Source organism: Equus caballus, unplaced genomic scaffold, assembly GCF_041296265.1.
Source record: "Equus caballus isolate H_3958 breed thoroughbred unplaced genomic scaffold, TB-T2T haplotype1-0000016, whole genome shotgun sequence".
NCBI lineage: Eukaryota > Metazoa > Chordata > Mammalia > Perissodactyla > Equidae > Equus > Equus caballus.
In genome coordinates, this window is record NW_027222391.1 from 9,659,165 (window position 1) to 9,678,216 (window position 19,052).

Below are 19,052 nucleotides of genomic sequence, written 5' to 3' on the forward strand. Positions count from 1 at the left end.
CAGTGCATCACACCCAACTGTCATGGCAACAACATCAAAGTTCTACCAACCCATTTTGGTACAAGAACTGGTGGTATGGCTGCCACTTTTCCTAACTGAGATTCAGTCCTATATAGGGAAAATTATGGAGGACCTGTGGACTGACCGTAACTCCTTTCTGCCTGATGGAGGTGAGCAGTTAATCTCCAGTAGCCACATGAGTCAGGAGGCAGGTGATTGGCCACAGTTGCTCCACAAATTTGCAACCTGTCCATGAACTGACATGGAGCACCCCGTGTAGGTAAAGCCAATCTGCAGTAAATCCAGACCAGGGGTGTAATTTAAGGTCTGATGAATCCTTAAAGGGACATCTGGAGAGTCTCTGACTTGGAGGAGGGGTCTCTGAGAAGATTTACACCCTGGACAGGGCTGGTCTGCACAGGTGCATGAAAAATAGCTCACGATCCCAGCAGAGTTGCATTAAAATTCTGTAATTATAGCAACCCTCTCAAATACACCGTCTGCATTTTGTAGAGATGTATTTCCTGGAGATTCCTGAAAGTGCCATCAGTTGCAATCCCCTCCAGTTAATCCTTGTATCTGATACACTGCATAGAAAAGCAAGCCAACCCAACAGCAGCCTGGGACAAGGCTAGTTCTCTGAAGTTGCAGCTTTCACCAAATGCTGCTTGGACAACAGAAGGAAATAAGAGTTAGACGAAGCAAGTCTGTGGCCTGACAAGAGATGCCCCTTCAGAAAGAAGGAAAGACAGCTTCCCAGCACCCAGCCTCCTTCCCAGTGGGTATGTCCCAATCCTACCCTCAGAAAAGAAACTTATGAAGGGTCAATTCTTTGTCAAGATGATTAGAATCGTGTCGATTAAAAACCACTAGTTTGAACAGTACACAATCTATCTGCTTACTTTTCTCTTCTGGTAAACTCAACTTGATTTTGAGTTTAAAGAGCACAAATTGTTATGGAAATAGACAGAGCTCAGCTCTAATGCACAATGAATTCACAGAAAGTCATCCATAACAAGTAGACAATGTAGGCCTACTGTGAAGATAGCTGAAAGCAAGCTTTAGGATTACGGAGGGGAAGGGAAGTTGTATTTCAACAGTTTCCAGGAGTTCCTAATCGCCAGAGATATGGCTTTAAATTCACTTTGGGTTGGATGACTTCTTTGAGGAATGTCAGTCACACGGGCTCCTGAGTTTCATAAACATTTAGGAGAAGGTGTTATTGATCACAGTCCTGTTTCTGTGGCATAAAGGCCAGGTGAGGAGGGGATGTGTGGTGGTGTGTCTAATAACTGACCTCTAACTAACGTGGTGATGACTTTGTGCTTTGGGGTCCGTTGGAAGCCTGAGGTTGGCCTGTAGGTCATGGAGTGACCAGGGAGTCTACAAAGGCTGCATGCGTGTGAGGACATGAGTCCCAGGCTGTGAGAGACAAGAGGACCCCACACCCAATGCCCTTGTGCAGGTCAGCTTCTCTTACGAGTCTCTCTGTGGGACTGTCCAGAGCACATTCTCAGGGTCACAGGGTAAGTCTGTCTAGTGGGTTTCAGAGCGGCTGAGTACTCTCAGTGTGCTCTTTGGCTTCAAGTGGCACTCCCTCCCCTTGTGCGTTTGTGCACAAGTTTGCCTTTTTATAAGGACATCTGTCATGTTAGATGAGACAGGATGACCTCATCTTAACTAATTACATCTGCAATGACCTTGCATCCCAATAAGGTCACATTCTGAGGTCCTTGGGGCTAGAACTTCCACACATGAAACTTAAGGGCACAAGTCAGCCCATAGGGCTCACCCACACAATGCTGTGTTGAGGTGTGTAGCCTTTGCTGAGCTGATGTGTGAAAGAGACAGTTCACTGTAGCATTTTAGGTTCACTGAATTTCTGGGTAAACAGTGATATTTTCTGCTAATAAGTATAGTTTTGCTTCTTCCTTTGCAATGTTTATTATCATTTTAAATGTTTTTTCTAACGTCATTGGCTAGATCTCCCACAGCTATTTCATAACAGGGATAATAACGGACATTCTTATTTTGTTGCCAAGTTTGGTGGTGACACAACTGATGTCTCAACATTAGCTTTTCATTTCTGTGTATGTTTCAAATAATTCTAAGAAGGTATCCATTTCAGTTCATTCTCATTTAATAAACTTTGTTTAAATAAAGATTGAAAGCTGATTTATTTTCCTGAGGATGATTCTCCCCAACTTAACATCTGTACCAATCTTCCCCTAGTTTGTAGGTGGTTCACTGCCACAGCATCGCTGCTGACAAGTGGTATAGGTTCAGGCTGGGAAACGAAAACCGGCCACTGAAGCAGAGTGTGCCGAACTTAACCACTAGGCAATGGGGCCAGCTCCAAAAGCTGATTTTTAAAATTGTTTTTCTCTCTATATAAAAGAGTTTGCATGTCCCTCTTTTAAACTACAAGGCCTCCTACCAGTTACTCTCCATCAAGCCAGACTATTTTCCCCATTATTGTCTTTCTATGTTTATTTATTTATTGACAGCTTCTTGAATTCACTAGAGTGCAGGAGGACAGGAACTTTGCTTCTTGTCCTGAATATTTATTGCCATCTGTGGGTGCAAACCATCATTAAATATGTTTAAGGGCTGAGTGGATGACATGAGGAGTGAGGAGAGCTTATAGAGTGAAGGGCGCATCAGCCACCGTGACACATGGCTGAAGCATCTGCAGTGATGTCAAACCTCAGTGCTTGCTGCAGGACTGGTTCAATCACCTAAATGTTGTAGCTTAGGGCATTTGAAATGAGATGAGAAATTGGACTGAGTAAGACACCACAGTTATTTAATTAACAGCACATGAAGAGTAGCCTAAGGGTCATCTGCACATCCGAATAGTCCAGCATGTGGAGGCTCTGCTCACACTTAATTGGAAGCACACAGGAGATGCTCCCTTACTGTTAATCAGCTGGGAAACCAGGTCTTAGCAAGCACAGAAGGAGAGGAGAGAAGCAATGCTACTGCTCAGAATAAGGCTGAACTGAAGCTCAGGCAATGACTTGCATCCCAAAGATAATAATTATAAATTCTGGAAAATATTTTTAAGAGAACAATTTGCAGTCAGAGGAGGACAAAAGCAGGTGGAAGCTGGAGTATCACCCTGTGGAATAAGAAGGCCACGTGGGACAGGTCTCCCTTTACGTGACTTCCTCTTAGATTCCTCCCAAGTTTTAAGGTGTGGAGTAGCCAGAACATGAGCAAAACCCACAGTTTTCTCACCGGGACATGTCTGAGAACAAAGTTTTGGCTTGCTACAGTGGCTGGAACCTGAGAGGGAAAAGGAAAACCACAGTTGGGGGCTTCAAATTTTCTATAGGCTCCCCACAAATCCTTGGCCAATCTCTGAACTTTAAACACATGAGACTGAGTCCAAAAGCTGGGTGGAAAGCAAGATCCGTACTCCTGGGCCATCTGAGCTGAGATTTCAGCTGGCGCCCACCACAGAAGGATGGAACTTGGAGTTTGAATGCTGCCAAGTTAGAATGGTGAGTAACAACCCAGCTTTGGATGAAACACCAGATGGAACTAAGGATTCACACTAAAATTCAAGAAAAACCGATCCTTATCTTTTTTAAGTCCAAGGTGATCAGCCAGCAACTTAAGTGCCAGCTATAATAAAACAATGCCTCATTGCTCTTCTGAGGGAGGTAACAAAATTCAGTCTCTTCAGCAAACCATCCACAATGGTTAGTTTACAGAAAAAACAATTGTTACACATAAACAGGAAAAACTGGCCCATGTCAAGAGAAAAAATGGTCAAGAAACACAAGCCATAAGATGTCTCTGATTTGCAGTTAGCATGTGTTGAGGCTAAGCGGCTATTCCAAGTATTTTAAAGGACTTAAATGACAAGATGTCATGATGAATGCACAGATGAGGAATCAGCACAGAAATAAAAAGTTAATAAACAATCCAATGGATATTCTAGAAAAAAAACTGCATATAAGAAATTTTTAAAAAATATTTACAAACTCAAAAACCAATTGGAGGTGACAGGTGAAATTGACAGTGAATTGAAGCAGATCAAGAGAAATTATACAACCTGAAGAAGAAGATAGAACACAGAAGAATCACAAGCAGAGCATGAGTGACCTGTAGGACACAATCATGTGGTTGACATGCATATTCTTGGAGTTCCAGAAGAGAAGAGAGATTTGGGAAAATATTTTTTTTAAATAATGTTTGAACATTTTCCAGTTTCAGTGAAAAATATCAACTTATAGATTCCAGAAACTCCTCAGCAAAACCCATGCAGGTTTAATAAAGAGAACACCATGCCTGGCACATGGTAGTCAAGTAGCGGAAAATCAGATATAAAGGGGACATATGAAAGCTGCTGGAATAAAAAGACCATCACAAACAAGAACCATGATGACAGCAGACGGCAAAGGACCACACGTTCAAGTGATGAAAGAAAAATAAAAGCAAAGTTGACAACGTGAAATTCTATATCCAGTAAAAAGTCTGTGTACATTCTAGAAGAAGGCTTAAGGGAAATGAACCCCAGTGGAAACTGGGATCTGCAAGCAGGAAAGAGAAGTACTCAAGTGTTAAATATAGAAAACATAAATAAATATTCTCTTAATTTCTTTAAAGTCAAATTTCTGTTTAATGCAAATAGAATCATATCTCACGATTCATAACAGAGGCATATATAGAACAGATGACAAATATAGCACAGAACAAATAAAATTCACCATCGCAAAATTCTTAAGTTTACATTGAATAGTATATTAATAACTCTAGGTAGCAAACACAATTTAAAAGCTTATAGGTAATAGGTTTTGGGGGAACTGAAACAGTTTTAAAAGAATATCCAAAATGCTAAGAAAGAGAAGTGGAAAAAACATTAGATGTGTTGAATTGAAACAAATAACAAACTAGTCCAGTCATATCAATAATTCATTTAAAGTAAGTGGTGTAAGCCCTTTAATTAAGAGCTATATTGTCAGGAGGAACGGAAAAGAAAGACTCAACTATATCCTACCCATTTTAAATACAAAGACAGAGGGTGAAAAAGAGAGAATGGGACAGATACACCGGGCACACAGTAGGCACGAGAAAGCTGGTCGGTAGTGTTGATATCAGACGAAACAGACTTTACCACAAGAGTATTACTGGAGACAAAGAGACATATTTAATGATGATGAATCATCACTTCACCAGGAAAACATACAAATCTTAAACGTGTGTGTGCACCTACTAACGGAGCTTCAACATATGTGATGCAAAAACTGTCATGACAAAGGGTGAAATAGACAAACACACATCACGGAGGGCAATGCCAACAGCCCTGTCTCAGTAATTAATGGAATACACAGACAAAATTCAGTGAGGGCACAAAATACATGAGCACGACTATCAGTCACCCTGACCTAATCGAAATATTTAGAACATCTCATGCAAAACTGAAGAATAGTCATTCTATTAAAGTAAAAATGGAATGTTCCCAAAATAGACAATGTGCTGGGCAATAAAATAAGTCTCAGTAAATTTCAAAAGGCTGGAGTAAGACATTTTATGCTCCCTGACAATAAAGGAATTCGTATGAGTCAATCACCATGAAACATGTAGGAAAGTACCCAATACTAACAAGTTAAAACATGCAAATGCACATGCACATACTCACACGCTCACACGCACACCTGCGCGCATGCACATACACATGAATGCACGCAAACACAATCCATCCGTATGAAGTCCCAAAGCAGGCAAATGAATCTACAGTGATACATTGAGAACAAGGGTTAACACTGAGAGTTGTGTTTTCCGGAAAAAGCCAAAATAAAACTTTTTAGGGTAGTGAGACATTCTGTTGACTGAAACATTGATTGTGGTACTGATTAAATGAGTGTATACATTTTCCCAAACTCATCAAATATATCAAATTGTGTAATTTGCTGTATGTAGATTTTAATTCAATAAAAATTATGAAGGAAACAAACTGAAATAAAAGATGGTTAACTACCCTCTATGCTCTTTTCTGTCTCGGTAATGGAAATAGTCCTTTGTGAATCACAGATGTACCTGCTTGGCACCAGAAAACAAACTCCATCATACTTCCAGGCAATGGCAGGGGCCAGTCTTGGCTATTGGAGTCACATGTCACTTTCAGTTTTGGGGACTACTGTTACTACCAAGGAGTATAGAAAAGAGAAAATACTTTGGATAAAAAATGCCCTTATCTTCTTTTTCAGTTTTGATTTTTCAATAGAGTTATAGTATAAAACGAATGAAAATAGTACCTCCATAAAATCTGCTCCAAGTGATTAAACACCTTCTTGCATGTTTCCTGGCTGGCCCTCAGGCTTACTTTCCTTTGCTCTCACTGCCTTCAGAACAAGATCCACATCCTCATGGATCATCCCTTCTTTAAGTTCTAGCCCCTCAGATTCCAGCCCACCGCAAGATCGCTCTCACTTCCTAGATGCTGCTGTCTCTCCAGAATCAAGATAATGTCAGTCCCTAAACTGAGGAACTATAACAAGGATATTGATGCCACATTGTTATGTTTGAGGAAGCCACTTATTCAACCCCGGGATTCCTCAATGTTGATGGAACATTTACCACCCTCTGAGTAACTCTAGGGATTAGGGAACAAAAACGATCATTCTGTGCCCCTCCCATAATAAAGTTTGCCACAAAATGCAGGCTCATTAAAGCTTATTTTATTGAATGTTTATACCATTATTAATGCTTGAGGAATTTATACCATTCATAAGATTTACTTAATAAACTTACCATGGCGGGGGGGGGGGGTTCCTGATCAAAGAACAACCCACATGAATGTTAGCAACACTAATTGATGTTGAAAAACCAACACCTGTTAGTAAGAGAGATTTCTGAGGTCCTGGGGTCAACCCAGTATTCTCGTATATTCTAAAATTTTCCTAGTACTCAAAAGTCTCCAAAATGTCTCTTAGAATGGAGAGAGCCAGTGATGTCTGATTTTGCTTAAAGTGAGTTCCCTAGATCTCAAGTACTGAGATGGGAACGGGTGAATCCCAGGATCTCATTCAGTGTGTTCCAAGGGTGAGTTACACAGAGTGAAGTCAGTAATTGTAAGTTGATATGGTTCTTCAGCTGGCCCAGCAATTGGTGATCCATCTCAGAATGACGCAGAGTCAACGAAGTGTAGGATTCCCAATGATGCACTGATCATTCCGGTATTGGAAAAGCCAAGCGTTTGGGGACAAAAAAATCATCATATGGCTGACACATGGACTTGAAGACACTCCTACCAGCCAGGTAGCTGTCACTGATGCTTTTCATTGATGAAGCCACCTTAAAGAAAGCTGTTTTACAGCGATTCTCTAAGAAAGTAAAATACTAACAGGAAAGGGAGAAAACATGTAACTGCTGTATTCCAGTGAGCAAAGTTTGTTGGCTTTATTTGCTGTTATTATTTTTGTTGAGTGTTGGGAGTTTACACAGGGGTAAAATGATCATGCTAATGATATTCTTTGTTACTATTCAACCATGAAAAGTACAAAATAAGTTCCAGGGCCAGCCCCGGTGGCCTAGTGGTTAAGTTCAGTGTGCTCCACTTTGGTGGCCTGTAATTGGTTCCCAGGTGTGGACCTACACTGCTCTGTTAGCAGCCATGCTATGCTGGCAACACACGTACTAAAAGATGGAGGGAGATTGGCATGGGTGTTAGCTCAGGGCAAATCTTCCTCAGGAAAATAAAATAAAATAAAGTAAGTTACAAATTTCTATAGCTACAGACATGTTAACTTGTTCCAGGGTATGGAAGGGATTAAAGGACGTACATTTGCATCTTCCAAAGAAAGGCGGGTAAGTCTATAAAAATGTAAAGGCATTTAAATTTCTGACAGTGAAAGTAGACCCTTTAGATGGGTCTTTGTTTTCATAGCAAAATCTCCTTTGCAAACCAGCCCCGACATTAATTTAAACAGATGTAAGTTTTGAAGGCATCTTTGTTGAAATGACTTTGACAGATGCTACTTTCATCAGTAAAAGCAAGGAAGCAAGGGCAATACAAATAGGCTCCAGCAGACTTCATTTGTCCACAAAAACTGAATCTTCTTTCTCTATTCATGATTGACAGTCTTAGACAAAAATGGTAGAGTGGGAATTAAAACACATTTTGATAGCAAATGAGCTCCAGTATGAAGAGTGTTGGTGTGTATCTGACCCACAGTCTGCAAGTTTCCGGCAGGATGCCGTGCAGCTTCATGCGGACTCAGAGCTCCCTCTCACTTGCCGATGGTCACACAGCCACTTTTCTCTCTTCAATCAGAGGCGTCTGGAAGGACAACATAATCCATTCTCAGTGAAATAATCTCAGTCCATTCTAGGGGAAATCAGGAGTCCTGCCTAGGAATCACCTTGCCATGATATGTGGAGCTAACATAACACTTTTTTTTTAATATTATATCTTTAAGAGAGAATTTCAAACAATCTGTTTCATTCACTGAACAAAAGAAAAGGAAAGAAAAAGAAGGGAAGAAAAGACTATTTTCAAGGCAATAAAGAAATGGCCATGTGCATTCTGTGCACGATCTGCCGTGAAGAACCACCAGCAAAGGCGCAGCAGGAACAGACGCCCCGAGGCAGAGGTTCCACAGGCTCGGGGAGGGGCTTAAAATCAAACGAAGCCAAACAGAAGCCTGAGTGATGGAATTGACCCTGCCACCTCCATAGCCCCACACACCACTCTAAACACTAGCAGACAGTAAAAGAGGATTAGGTGAAAATAACAGATAACTCACCAGCAGTGGATCTCTGCATCACTAGCCTCAACGCCAATGGAGGGACAGAACGTAGGGAGATAAAGAACATCTTCCAGGGAGTCACCAGGTGGAGCATCCAGCGACCAGCTCCCCACAGTCTCACACAACAGTATCTCTAAGTACTGGTCAAAAAGAACCACGTGCATTGAAGGACAAGGTGATAGAACCGCTGAAAGAGATGAAAGGGGAGCTCATGGACCACAGGAAAGAGTGGGAGAGAACTAGAAGCTGCAGAGACAAATGCTGCATTTATTGATTATGATTTAATGATTATAAAAAAGATTGTTGATGTTTCTGAAAAACATGGAGCAGAAAACAATGTTTAATGATTTCATTGAATAAATATTTTGTGAACTAACTTATGTCTCCAAGTTAAAAGGGCATACCCCTTCCCAGGAAATGAGCCATACAACACTTTCAGCCCAAGAACAACCTGGGTGTGAGCTGAATTAAGTGGGGAAATAATTATAAAATAAATGTAGAACTCAATATGCAAAGGGGAATCCCTGGCAAGTCTAGACGTCCCTGCAGCATCTATGACAGAAGAAATGAGAGCATTTTAGACACACTCAAGTTTCCCTAAATTATAGAGGAATCAGATTCAAGCTATGCAAACCCAAGAATCTTTGTTAAAATTACTCTGAAAAATTATGTAATACATAAAATAATAACTAAAGAATAGTGAAATCACATAAAATAATTGCAAACAAACTTGTACCCATCACTGTGAAGTAATTTAAAGTACACTAAGACCAAACTGTATGAATAATCAGTGCAGGACAGAAGGAAAACATCAGGCATCTTGAAATGCAAAAGTAAAAATGCCACCTGCACAAATCAGGAAAGGAAATAAAGGTTTGGTGGGGGTTACTTTTTCATGTCCTCACTTGTTACAGAAAATAATCAATGGGTACTTTCAAAATGAGAACCATTTGAAGAAAACAGCTCTAATCACTTAATATTTTGCAGCATATTTTCTTAACTATAGTGAGATCTTTCAAGAAATAATACCTATTAGGGTATTAGGGTAGATGGTTTTTTATCAGAATGTCACCAATTTTCTTTTTCAGAATTATTTCATTTTATTTTTTCTGTTAATTCAATTTGAATTTGCAAATTGTATTGAAAAACAAGCCTTAAAATCACATCTCAAAGGTATCTCTGAGTGTTCACCAATCTTTTCTTTAGGCTGTCAATATCTCTCTGTATCTCCTGCCCTCTCTCCTCTCTCTTTCTCCACAGACACAGGAGGAAGCCCTGCAGACCTCAGGTCAAGTTGTCCAACAACAGAATCAAGAGCTGAATAAAAAGGAGTTTCAAATCACTAATTTTTGGACTGGCTGGCCATCCATCCAACTAATGGATCATGTAACTATACTTTTCCTCAATTCCTCATCTACAAAGCATGGGGTGAAATAATAGGATCCTTTAGAGTTGTTAGCATTAAATAGATGGCGCACCCACTTAACACAGTGCCTACTACAGGTGGGGGCTCATTACAGTTTAGTTAGGATTAAGGAAAAGAAAACCAACTGCTTTACTTATTTATTTATTTCACTATGTTATTGAGAACATATTGGTTTATAAGATTGTATAATTTCAGAAGTACATTATTATGTGTCAGTTTCTGTATAGACTGCCTTGTGTTCATCACCAATAGCCTAGTTTTTATCTTTCACCATATGTATGTTCCCCTTTATCCCCTTCACCCTCCCTTCACCCCCTTCTCCTCTGGTAACCACGAATCTGTTCTCCTTTTCTATGTGTTTGTTTATTGTCCACATATGAGTGAAATCATAGAGTATTTGTCTTTCTCTGTCTGACTTATTTTTCTTAGCATAATGTCCTCAAAGTCTATCCATGCTGTCACAAGTGGCACAGTTTTGTCTTTTTTTATGGCTGAGTAGTATTCCATTGTGTGTGTGTGTATATATATATATATATATACACATATATGTATATATTGGCTTCCTCACCCACATCTGGCCCCCACCCTGGCCAACCCCCTTACCAAATTAAAAACAAAATCACTCATTGTTATTTCTCCTTTGATATTCTTCACACAATCCTCATCTACAAATGGACTTTTGATTGAGTCTTCCCTAAGATCCTGCTCTGCCATTATTTTGGGTTTTTTAATTTAATTTTATGTTCCCTTGATTGCATTTTATTTAAAATCAGCTTTTAACTTTCATCAGCTTCGTTCATATATATACACACACATCTTCTTTATCCATTCATGCATTGATGGGTACTTGAATTGCTTCCATGTCTTGGCTATTGTGAATAATGCTGTGGATGTGTAAACCTCTTTGAATTGTTGATTTCATCTTCTTTGGATAAATACCCAGTATTGGGATAGCTGGATCATATGGTATTTCTATTTTTAATTTTTTGAGAAATCTCCATACTGTTTTCCATAGTGGGCTCACCAGTTTGCATTCCCACCAGCAGTGTATGAGGGTTCCCTTTTCTCCACATCCTCTCCAACATTTGTTATTTCTTGTTTTGTTCATTATGGCCACTCTGATGGGTGTGAGGTGATATCTCATGGTAGTTTTGATTTTCCTTAATAAATGCAGAGAAAGAATTTGACAAGGTCCAACATCAATTTATGATTTAAAAAACTCTCAATAAAATGGGTATAGAAGGAAAGTACATAATAAAGGTGATATAACAAACCCACAACCAACATCATACTCAACAGTGAAAAACTGAAGGCCATTCATCTGAGAACAGGAACAAGACAAGGGTATCCACTCTCACCACTCTTATTCGACATAGTACTGGAAGTTTCAGCCAGAGAAATTAGGCAAGAAATCAAAAGGATACAAATTGTAAATTAACAAGTAAAACCCTCACAGTTTGCAGACGGCATGATTCTACAAATAGAATACCCTAAAGACTCAACCGAAAGATGGTTAGAAATAATCAACAATTACAGCAAAGTTGCAGGGTGCAAAATCAACTTACAAACATCAGTTGCATTTCTATACTCTAACAACGAACCAGCAGAAAGAGAAGTGAAGAATATAATCCCGTTTACAATTGCAACAAAAAGAATTAAATATCTAGGAATAAATTTAACCAAGGAGATGAAAACCTATACACTGAAAATTATAAGACATTATTGAAAGAAATCAAAGAAGACACAAAGAAATGGAAAGATATTCTATGTCCATGGATTTATAGAATATACATAGTTAAAGTGTCCACATTCCCTAAAGCAATCTACAGATTCAATGCAATCCCAATCAGAATCACAATGACATTCTTCCCATAAATAGAACGAAGAATCCTAAAATATATATGGTACAACAAAAGATCCTGAAAAGACAAAGCAATCCTGGGAAAAAGAACAAAGCTGGAGGCATCACAATCCTTGACATCAACATATACAAAGACCAACTTCTTTGTTTTATGACCTCAAAAACATGAGGACTCAACACTCATGTCCATGAGAAAAATGTTCTAACATCAGAACCATTTATGCAAATCTCCAGTCTTGAACCGCCGAATTCCTCACCTAGAACTAGTTTGTAAGTGAGCCCAGAACAAGAGAGAGGGAGGAATGAAGACTCCCGGGGAGGGGGGGCAGTGGAGGGTCACACAGCTTCCTCACCCACATCTGGCCCCCACCCTGGCCAACCCCCTTCCCAAACTAAAAACAAAATCACTCATTGTTATTTCCCTTTGATATTCTTCACACAATCCTCATCTACAAATGGACGTTTGACTGAGTCTTCCCCAAGATCCTCCTCTGCCATTATTTTAGGGTTTTTTAATTTAATTTTATGTTCCCTTGATTTAATTTTATTTAACATCAGCTTTTAACTTTCATCAACTTTGTTCAGCAAACGTATTCATGGAAAAAGGAAGGCTGACAGCCAGATGTTCATCTTTAGCTGCTACACATGTAAAGATTCATGTTACCAGTCAGAGCCAGCAGTTCTGAACAGGAAGGTGCCAGTTCTCCAGAAGGAAGAAAGGAAGTTTCAGGGACAAGGCGGTAAACACTTGGAGGAATCATCCATGACTGTTTCTATCCTTATAGTACATTCAAAGAGAGAGAAAGGAAGAGAGAGGGTTTGGCTACAAGAGTTGTTTTCAGACTCTTGGCTGTGAAGGACTATTTTTAATTGATCATGTAACAGGAAGGGGGAAAAATCTGTAACAAGTAAGAAATTGTAACATTGGAAACAATTAAATCCTTCCAGTAGCATGTTCTTTAAATGTCAAGTAATTACAGATGTTAGGGAAAAGTTCAGGAAGCAAAATCACACGTCTTCTGATAAATAGAGCAGAATCTGGCTGCGTTAACCATGTTTGCACACATCCGCCCACCTCTTCAGCTGTAGAGCAGCGACGTCTGTCAGCCAGCATTGCTGCACGTAATCTTCCCCAGGCTGTGAATTCAGCCTATCATTATTTTATATATTTTATATACGTAGGTTATTTGACTTGCCCCTGAAAATTTTTGGTGGAAGCCCCTTATGTGTCTGCTGTTGGGAGAGGTGTACGCTTGCTCCCATAACGAGTTCCTTTTGAGGCTTGTTTCATTTTTTTGAGACGAAGTGTCTCCATGGGAGCCATTTCTGAGATTGACAGAAGCAGGTGCCTTCCTGTGTACCGTGGGAGTAGTACTTGTTCCTGACACGAATGGCATTGGTACTCATGCTGAGAGTGATGGGAGTGAGTTCATTCCTGACATTGGCAAGGGGAGTCATTCCTGAGACTGAATCTGCTCTTCTGCAGAAAACTGGAATAATATTGGTGTTTAGTGAGTATCTAATTATTGGTTATTCCCTGTTAATGTAATTAATAATTATTCTCTGGTAACAATTCTCTGCTTCCTCATCAGTAGGGCTTAATTTATGATCCGGCCTTTCTGAATTGAAAGACAGCATGTGTTGCTTTTAAGAATTGAAATCTCCTATATATTTTCAAACTAATAAAATATTTTACACTTGTGCATGAAAAGCTAGATCCAAGGGCACAAAATTGAGCTTGTATCTAAATCACCAAATATAAATCTGTGAGGAAATGCAGGTTCTAACTCCCAGCTGAGCTATAGCTTTTCACAGGTTAACCCCCTCCTCTCAAAATGAAAGCAATCCTCCTGCTTCTTAGAACCAGCCTTCTCCAATAACCCAGAATTAAATTTGCGTGGTTGTAGGCTTTTGTGTTTAAAACATTCTTCACTATACCCATGGATATACCTATCATTTCAATTCAAGCTACATATTTCCATAAAGATCTATTCCTTCCATCAAAAACACCTGATGTGAAGGCAGTCAGTCCTTTCATGTTTTTCTATTTAGCTGAACTAACTTGTTTCTGACGTCTTATGTAGAACAAACTCGAACTTCAGAACGTTGTCCCAATTGTACACAGAACACCCGTTTGCCCATCACTTAGACTCACAGATTGTTAATATTTTACCACATTTTCTTGATTTCTCATTCCCTCACCCCCTAATCTATCTACACATTTTGAAAGATTTTTGCCGAATAATTTGAGCATTATTTGCAGACATCAAGACTATTCCCCTAAATACTCCAGCACCTATCCCCTAGTAACCAGGACGTCCTCCTATGTGTCCCAGCTCCTCTGGGCACCTTCTCTTCTCCAGGATCCATCCCAGACCTGGCGTCGAGTTCAGCCTCCCGTCCCTGTGGTCCTCAACCTGATGAGTCCCACTGACTCCTCTTCCATTACATTGACATTTCTGAAAAGTCTAGGATCGTTGTTTTGCATAACTCCACTCATTTGGAGTGATTGTGTGCTTCTTCCTGATGACAGTCCGAACAAACAGTTGGGGCAGGAACACTGCAGAAGCAGCCTTGAGTTCTCCTCAGGCAACAGGGAGCAACAGGATGAGATTCCCCTAGTGGTGGTGCTGATGTTGCACATTTGGTTAGAGTGGTGTCTGCCAGGTTTATCTGCTTCCAAGTGCCTTTGACTCTGAAATTATTAGGCAATAATAAATATACATTGATTACATGTATATAATAAATATGCATGGTAAACATCACCTGTGGGATGGTATTTGGAGAGTGTGTGTTTATCTTATTCAACAATTGTTCACCCAGTGGCGGGTGAGTTGGGATGTGCAGGGGGCTTGTGCAGGGATGTGTGGGAACAAATAGCGCTTACTTCATCAGGGGAGGAGCTGTTGTGCTCAGACCTGAAGCAGAGGCCTGTGGGCAGGGATGTCCACTCATGGCTGGAAGACCCGCCTCGTCACACGACACAGGTGAAAGCTATCGTTTCAAAAATTAGGCATTTTTTCCTTTTACTAAAATTAGGACTGAATTTGCCTATTTAACTGTTTGTCCCACATGGATCCAAGGTAAGCTCTCCAAGTTTATTTCCTCCTACACATTCCAGTTATTAAATTCTGTGTAAGCAAATATTTTTCATGATACTTCAGTTGATGATAGGTGAAACCATTCATATAAAAGAAGAATCTATTCAAACCATCAAATAAAAACTCTTTTGAAGTTTAACATAGTTCTTTAAATCACCATATGCCTCTGAGGAATATGACTTCAATCAATATAGGCAAGGAATGCATTTAGCTCCCAGGAAGGATAATCGATTACAAAGTCTGTCTGAGAACTCCCATGCTTATGGCTAAAAGGCCAGGAGGGCTTTATGTGTCATGGTAAGTGATTTACTCGAGTAGAAATAAGGCAGAGAGGAATTCTACTTGCCTCTGCTTGCAGAGAGGGTGGAAGGGCTTTGCTCCCATCCTGACAGCAGCCACGCTGGATAAACTAGAGTCACCCGAGTCCACTCGACACCCAAGGTGACAAGGAAAGCAGGTGGCCAGAGACCTGAGAAACGTTGGCCCTCCAGGAGGGTGAAGGCAACACGCGCATCTTGAAAGTGGTGAGAAGATGAGCTGAAATGTTTGACCCCTGGCCACAGACCACGTGGACCCAGGAGAGGCTTTAGAAACCCTGGGGGCCACACACAGCGGGGTGTGCAGCCTCTCTGGGCTCTTCTACCAAGACTCAAAGGGACCTGTACCACCTTGGGGCAAGTGGGGCTGGAGGCACCTCCACCGGGGAGAGGCCCAATGGCCCACCCCACCCCTTCTCCTGTGGGGACATCTGCTGAAGAAAGAAAGCTGTTACCTGGCACCAATGGGTCAGTTCCCTAAGGAGATTAATTCCAAACGCATGTGTGTAACAACAGAGCTTCTGACAGCACGGAGCAAAAACAAGGACTGATGGAGAGAGAGGCGAATCAGTTACAGTTGGAGCTCTCAGCGCCCTGTTGCTAATCAATGCACCAACTGGATAGAAAACCATCAAGGATGGAGAAGAAGCAAGGAACACCATCAGCCAACTGGACCTCCTCATCTGAAGGACATTTCCAGAACAACCCACTGACAACAGCAGGATGCACTTCCTCCAAGTGCACTGGATCTATTCCCAGGACACACCACCTTCAATGCCATAAAACAAAACTGAGAAAATTTTACAAAGTTGAAATCATACCAAGTATGTTCTCTAATCAGGACGGAATTAAATTAGAAACTGGTTAACAGAAAGACATCTGGAAAATCCTCAAATGTTTGAAAATTAAGTGACCCTGTTCTCAATAATCCATGAGTCAAAGAGGAAGCGAGAGGGAATAGAGAGCATCTCAGAGGAGGGAACCTGAGGACACAGGTGCCTTGCTGCTCAGAGGACCATGTCGGCACCCACTGCTTACAGTGGAAAACATGCAAAATCAGTTCTTGAAGATTCCACCCTATACACTAGTAGGAGAGAAGAAATTAACCCAAAGCACCAGAAAGAAGAAGTTAACAGAGAGAAGAACAGAAATCAATTAAATTGACATAGAAAGGTACTAGAGAAAATCAGTGAAACAGAAAGCTGATTTTTTAATAAAGATCCATAGAGTTGAAAAATGTCTAGCCAGACTGATAATGAAAAGATGAGAGAAGAGACAAATTAAAAATATCAAGATTGAAAGAAGAGGTTTTACTAGATATTTTACCAGGGCTTTCAGATGAAATAGGGCACACCCAGGTAAATTTTAACTTCAAATAACAATACATATGGGACAAACTCACACTGACAAACGACTTGTTTTTGTATCTGAAGTTCAATCATCATCATTATTATTATTACTATTAATTATTATACTAAGTCTGGCAACTGTACATACTATGGGCATTTAAATGACAGTGAGTTAATATTATGAAACTTTATGCCAATACATGTGATAACTTAGACAAAACGTACAAATTCCCTGAAAGACAAAAATTTCCAAAGTCCACTCACAAAGAAACATCTCTCCTATCTATTAGAGGAACTGAGTTTGTACTTAAAATCCTTTCAACTAAGATATTCATGGTCAATCTGGTTTCACTGGAAAATTCTAATAAATAATCATAGAAGAAAGAAAATCAGTGCTTGAGAAATTCTTCCAGAAAACAGAAGAGAAAGGAATGCTTCCCAATAACTTATGGGAAGCCAGCATTACCCTGATTAAAAAAAAAAAAAAAGCAGACAAATACATTATAAGAAAATTATAGATATATGTCCTCATAAAGACATTGCAAAATCTTTAATATTATTAAATAAAACCTGATAATACATAAGAAACATATGACCAAGTGAGGTTCATTCTGAGAATGTAAGGTTGTTTTTTAATTCATCATATTAACAGACTAAAAAAGAAAAATAACGTGGCTATGTTGAAATGTAAAGAAAAAGCACTGGAAAAAATTCAACGTCCATTTATGACAAAAACATGCAAACTAGAAAGAAAATGGAAGTTTCTTAACCTGAGGAAGAGCATCCATGAAGTCCCACAGCTGACCTCACATGCTGTGGTGTAAAACCAGGACCACGAAGGACGTCTGTCTCACTCTTCCTACCGAGCATTGTACCACGAGGTTCTAGCCAGTACAACACGGCAAGAAAAAGGAATAGCAGGCATTCAGATTGGAAGGGGAAAATTAAAATTATCTATACTTGCAGACAACATGATCGTCTGGGTTGGAAATATTAAATTAGCAGTAGAACTAACAAGTGATTCTGACGAGTTTGCAGGATACAAAGTGGAGATAGAAAAATTAACTGTAATTCTACATGGTATCAACGAACAATGTGAAATCGAAATTTAAGCATACGATTTTGAATAGTACCAAAAACACCTTGAAATACTTAGGTATAAATGTTAATAAAAGTATGTATAAGGTCTGCATGCCAAAAACTGCAAAATACTGATACGGGATAACAGACAAAACCTAAATAAAGGGAAAGAAATATTTTATTCATGGATTGGAAGTCACCATACTTTGAAGACATCAATTTGTCCCAAATTAACGTATAGACTCAGCACAATCACCATAAGCATACGAGCAGGATTTTCTTGTAAAAATTGACAAGTTCATCTAAATTTATACAACAAAGCAAAGAACCTAGAACAGCCAAAATGATTTTCAAAAAGGAGAAGGAAGTAAGACTGACCCTACCTGATTTCAAAACTTAGGATAAAGCCACAAGAATCAGTATGTGTGGTATTGGCAAGTGGGTAGACACATAGGGCAAAAGAGAATTGAAGGTCCACAGACAGACCCCCACAGACGGGGGCGGCTGACTTCCGACAGCGACAGAGAGACCATTCGGGGAGAAATGGCGACACTTTCAGATCCAGAAATCTATGCGCAGAACGCCTGTCCAGATCTCCTAGGGGTGCAGCTCCCAGTTAAGACGTCGGTGACATGCAGCTGTGTTCCCTCCCGCAATGAGAAGGGAGAAGGGGGGGGCACACAGAAAGAGGATAGACAGAGAGGACGAGAATAAATGGCGATGTCAGCTCTCACAGCCTGAGGCGGCTGCTTCCTCCACATTCCCGTTTGAGGTCCATCAATCACCTGCAGGTCCTTGAGTATCAGGGGGCACTGGTTTCTAAGCATGTTTGATTTTTTAAAGGAGGTGATAACACACTAAGTAGATGCTAGCTCAGTTTATCCTTTTTGAGTTATTTTCAGGGTAGAAACAGGTTGACCATATCAAGGCATGCAAATCACATCATCTTTTTCTTTCTCTCCTCTTTTTTTTTTTTTCTTTTCCCTAATTCTCAACCAAAATTCCTAACATCTCAAGAGGGTTGACTGGATATTTGCTACTCTTATATTATACACTAAAAATACAGAAGTAAGATAAAAGTTCTGTTCAGTTATATGCGCTGCCTGGTGTCTTTAAAGTTTCTAATTCATCTCAAAATTATTTTAAAAGTAAACAGGGG

The 19,052-nt window shown here is 40.0% G+C and overlaps 1 protein-coding gene across 1 annotated transcript in view; it reads right to left on the minus strand.

The window, feature by feature from the left end:
• Positions 1–4,606: 4,606 nt before the first annotated feature.
• LOC138922878 (uncharacterized) overlaps positions 4,607–19,052 on the minus strand; it is a 58,599-nt gene continuing 44,153 nt past the window's right edge. The window contains exons 4-6 of the mRNA XM_070259321.1: positions 9,284–9,311; positions 8,757–8,946; positions 4,607–8,290 (exon numbers count right to left, since the gene is read on the minus strand). Coding sequence (XP_070115422.1) covers position 8,290; positions 8,757–8,946; positions 9,284–9,311 — 219 coding nt within the window. The 3' untranslated portion in view covers positions 4,607–8,289. The remainder of the gene's footprint in view (positions 8,291–8,756; positions 8,947–9,283; positions 9,312–19,052) is intronic.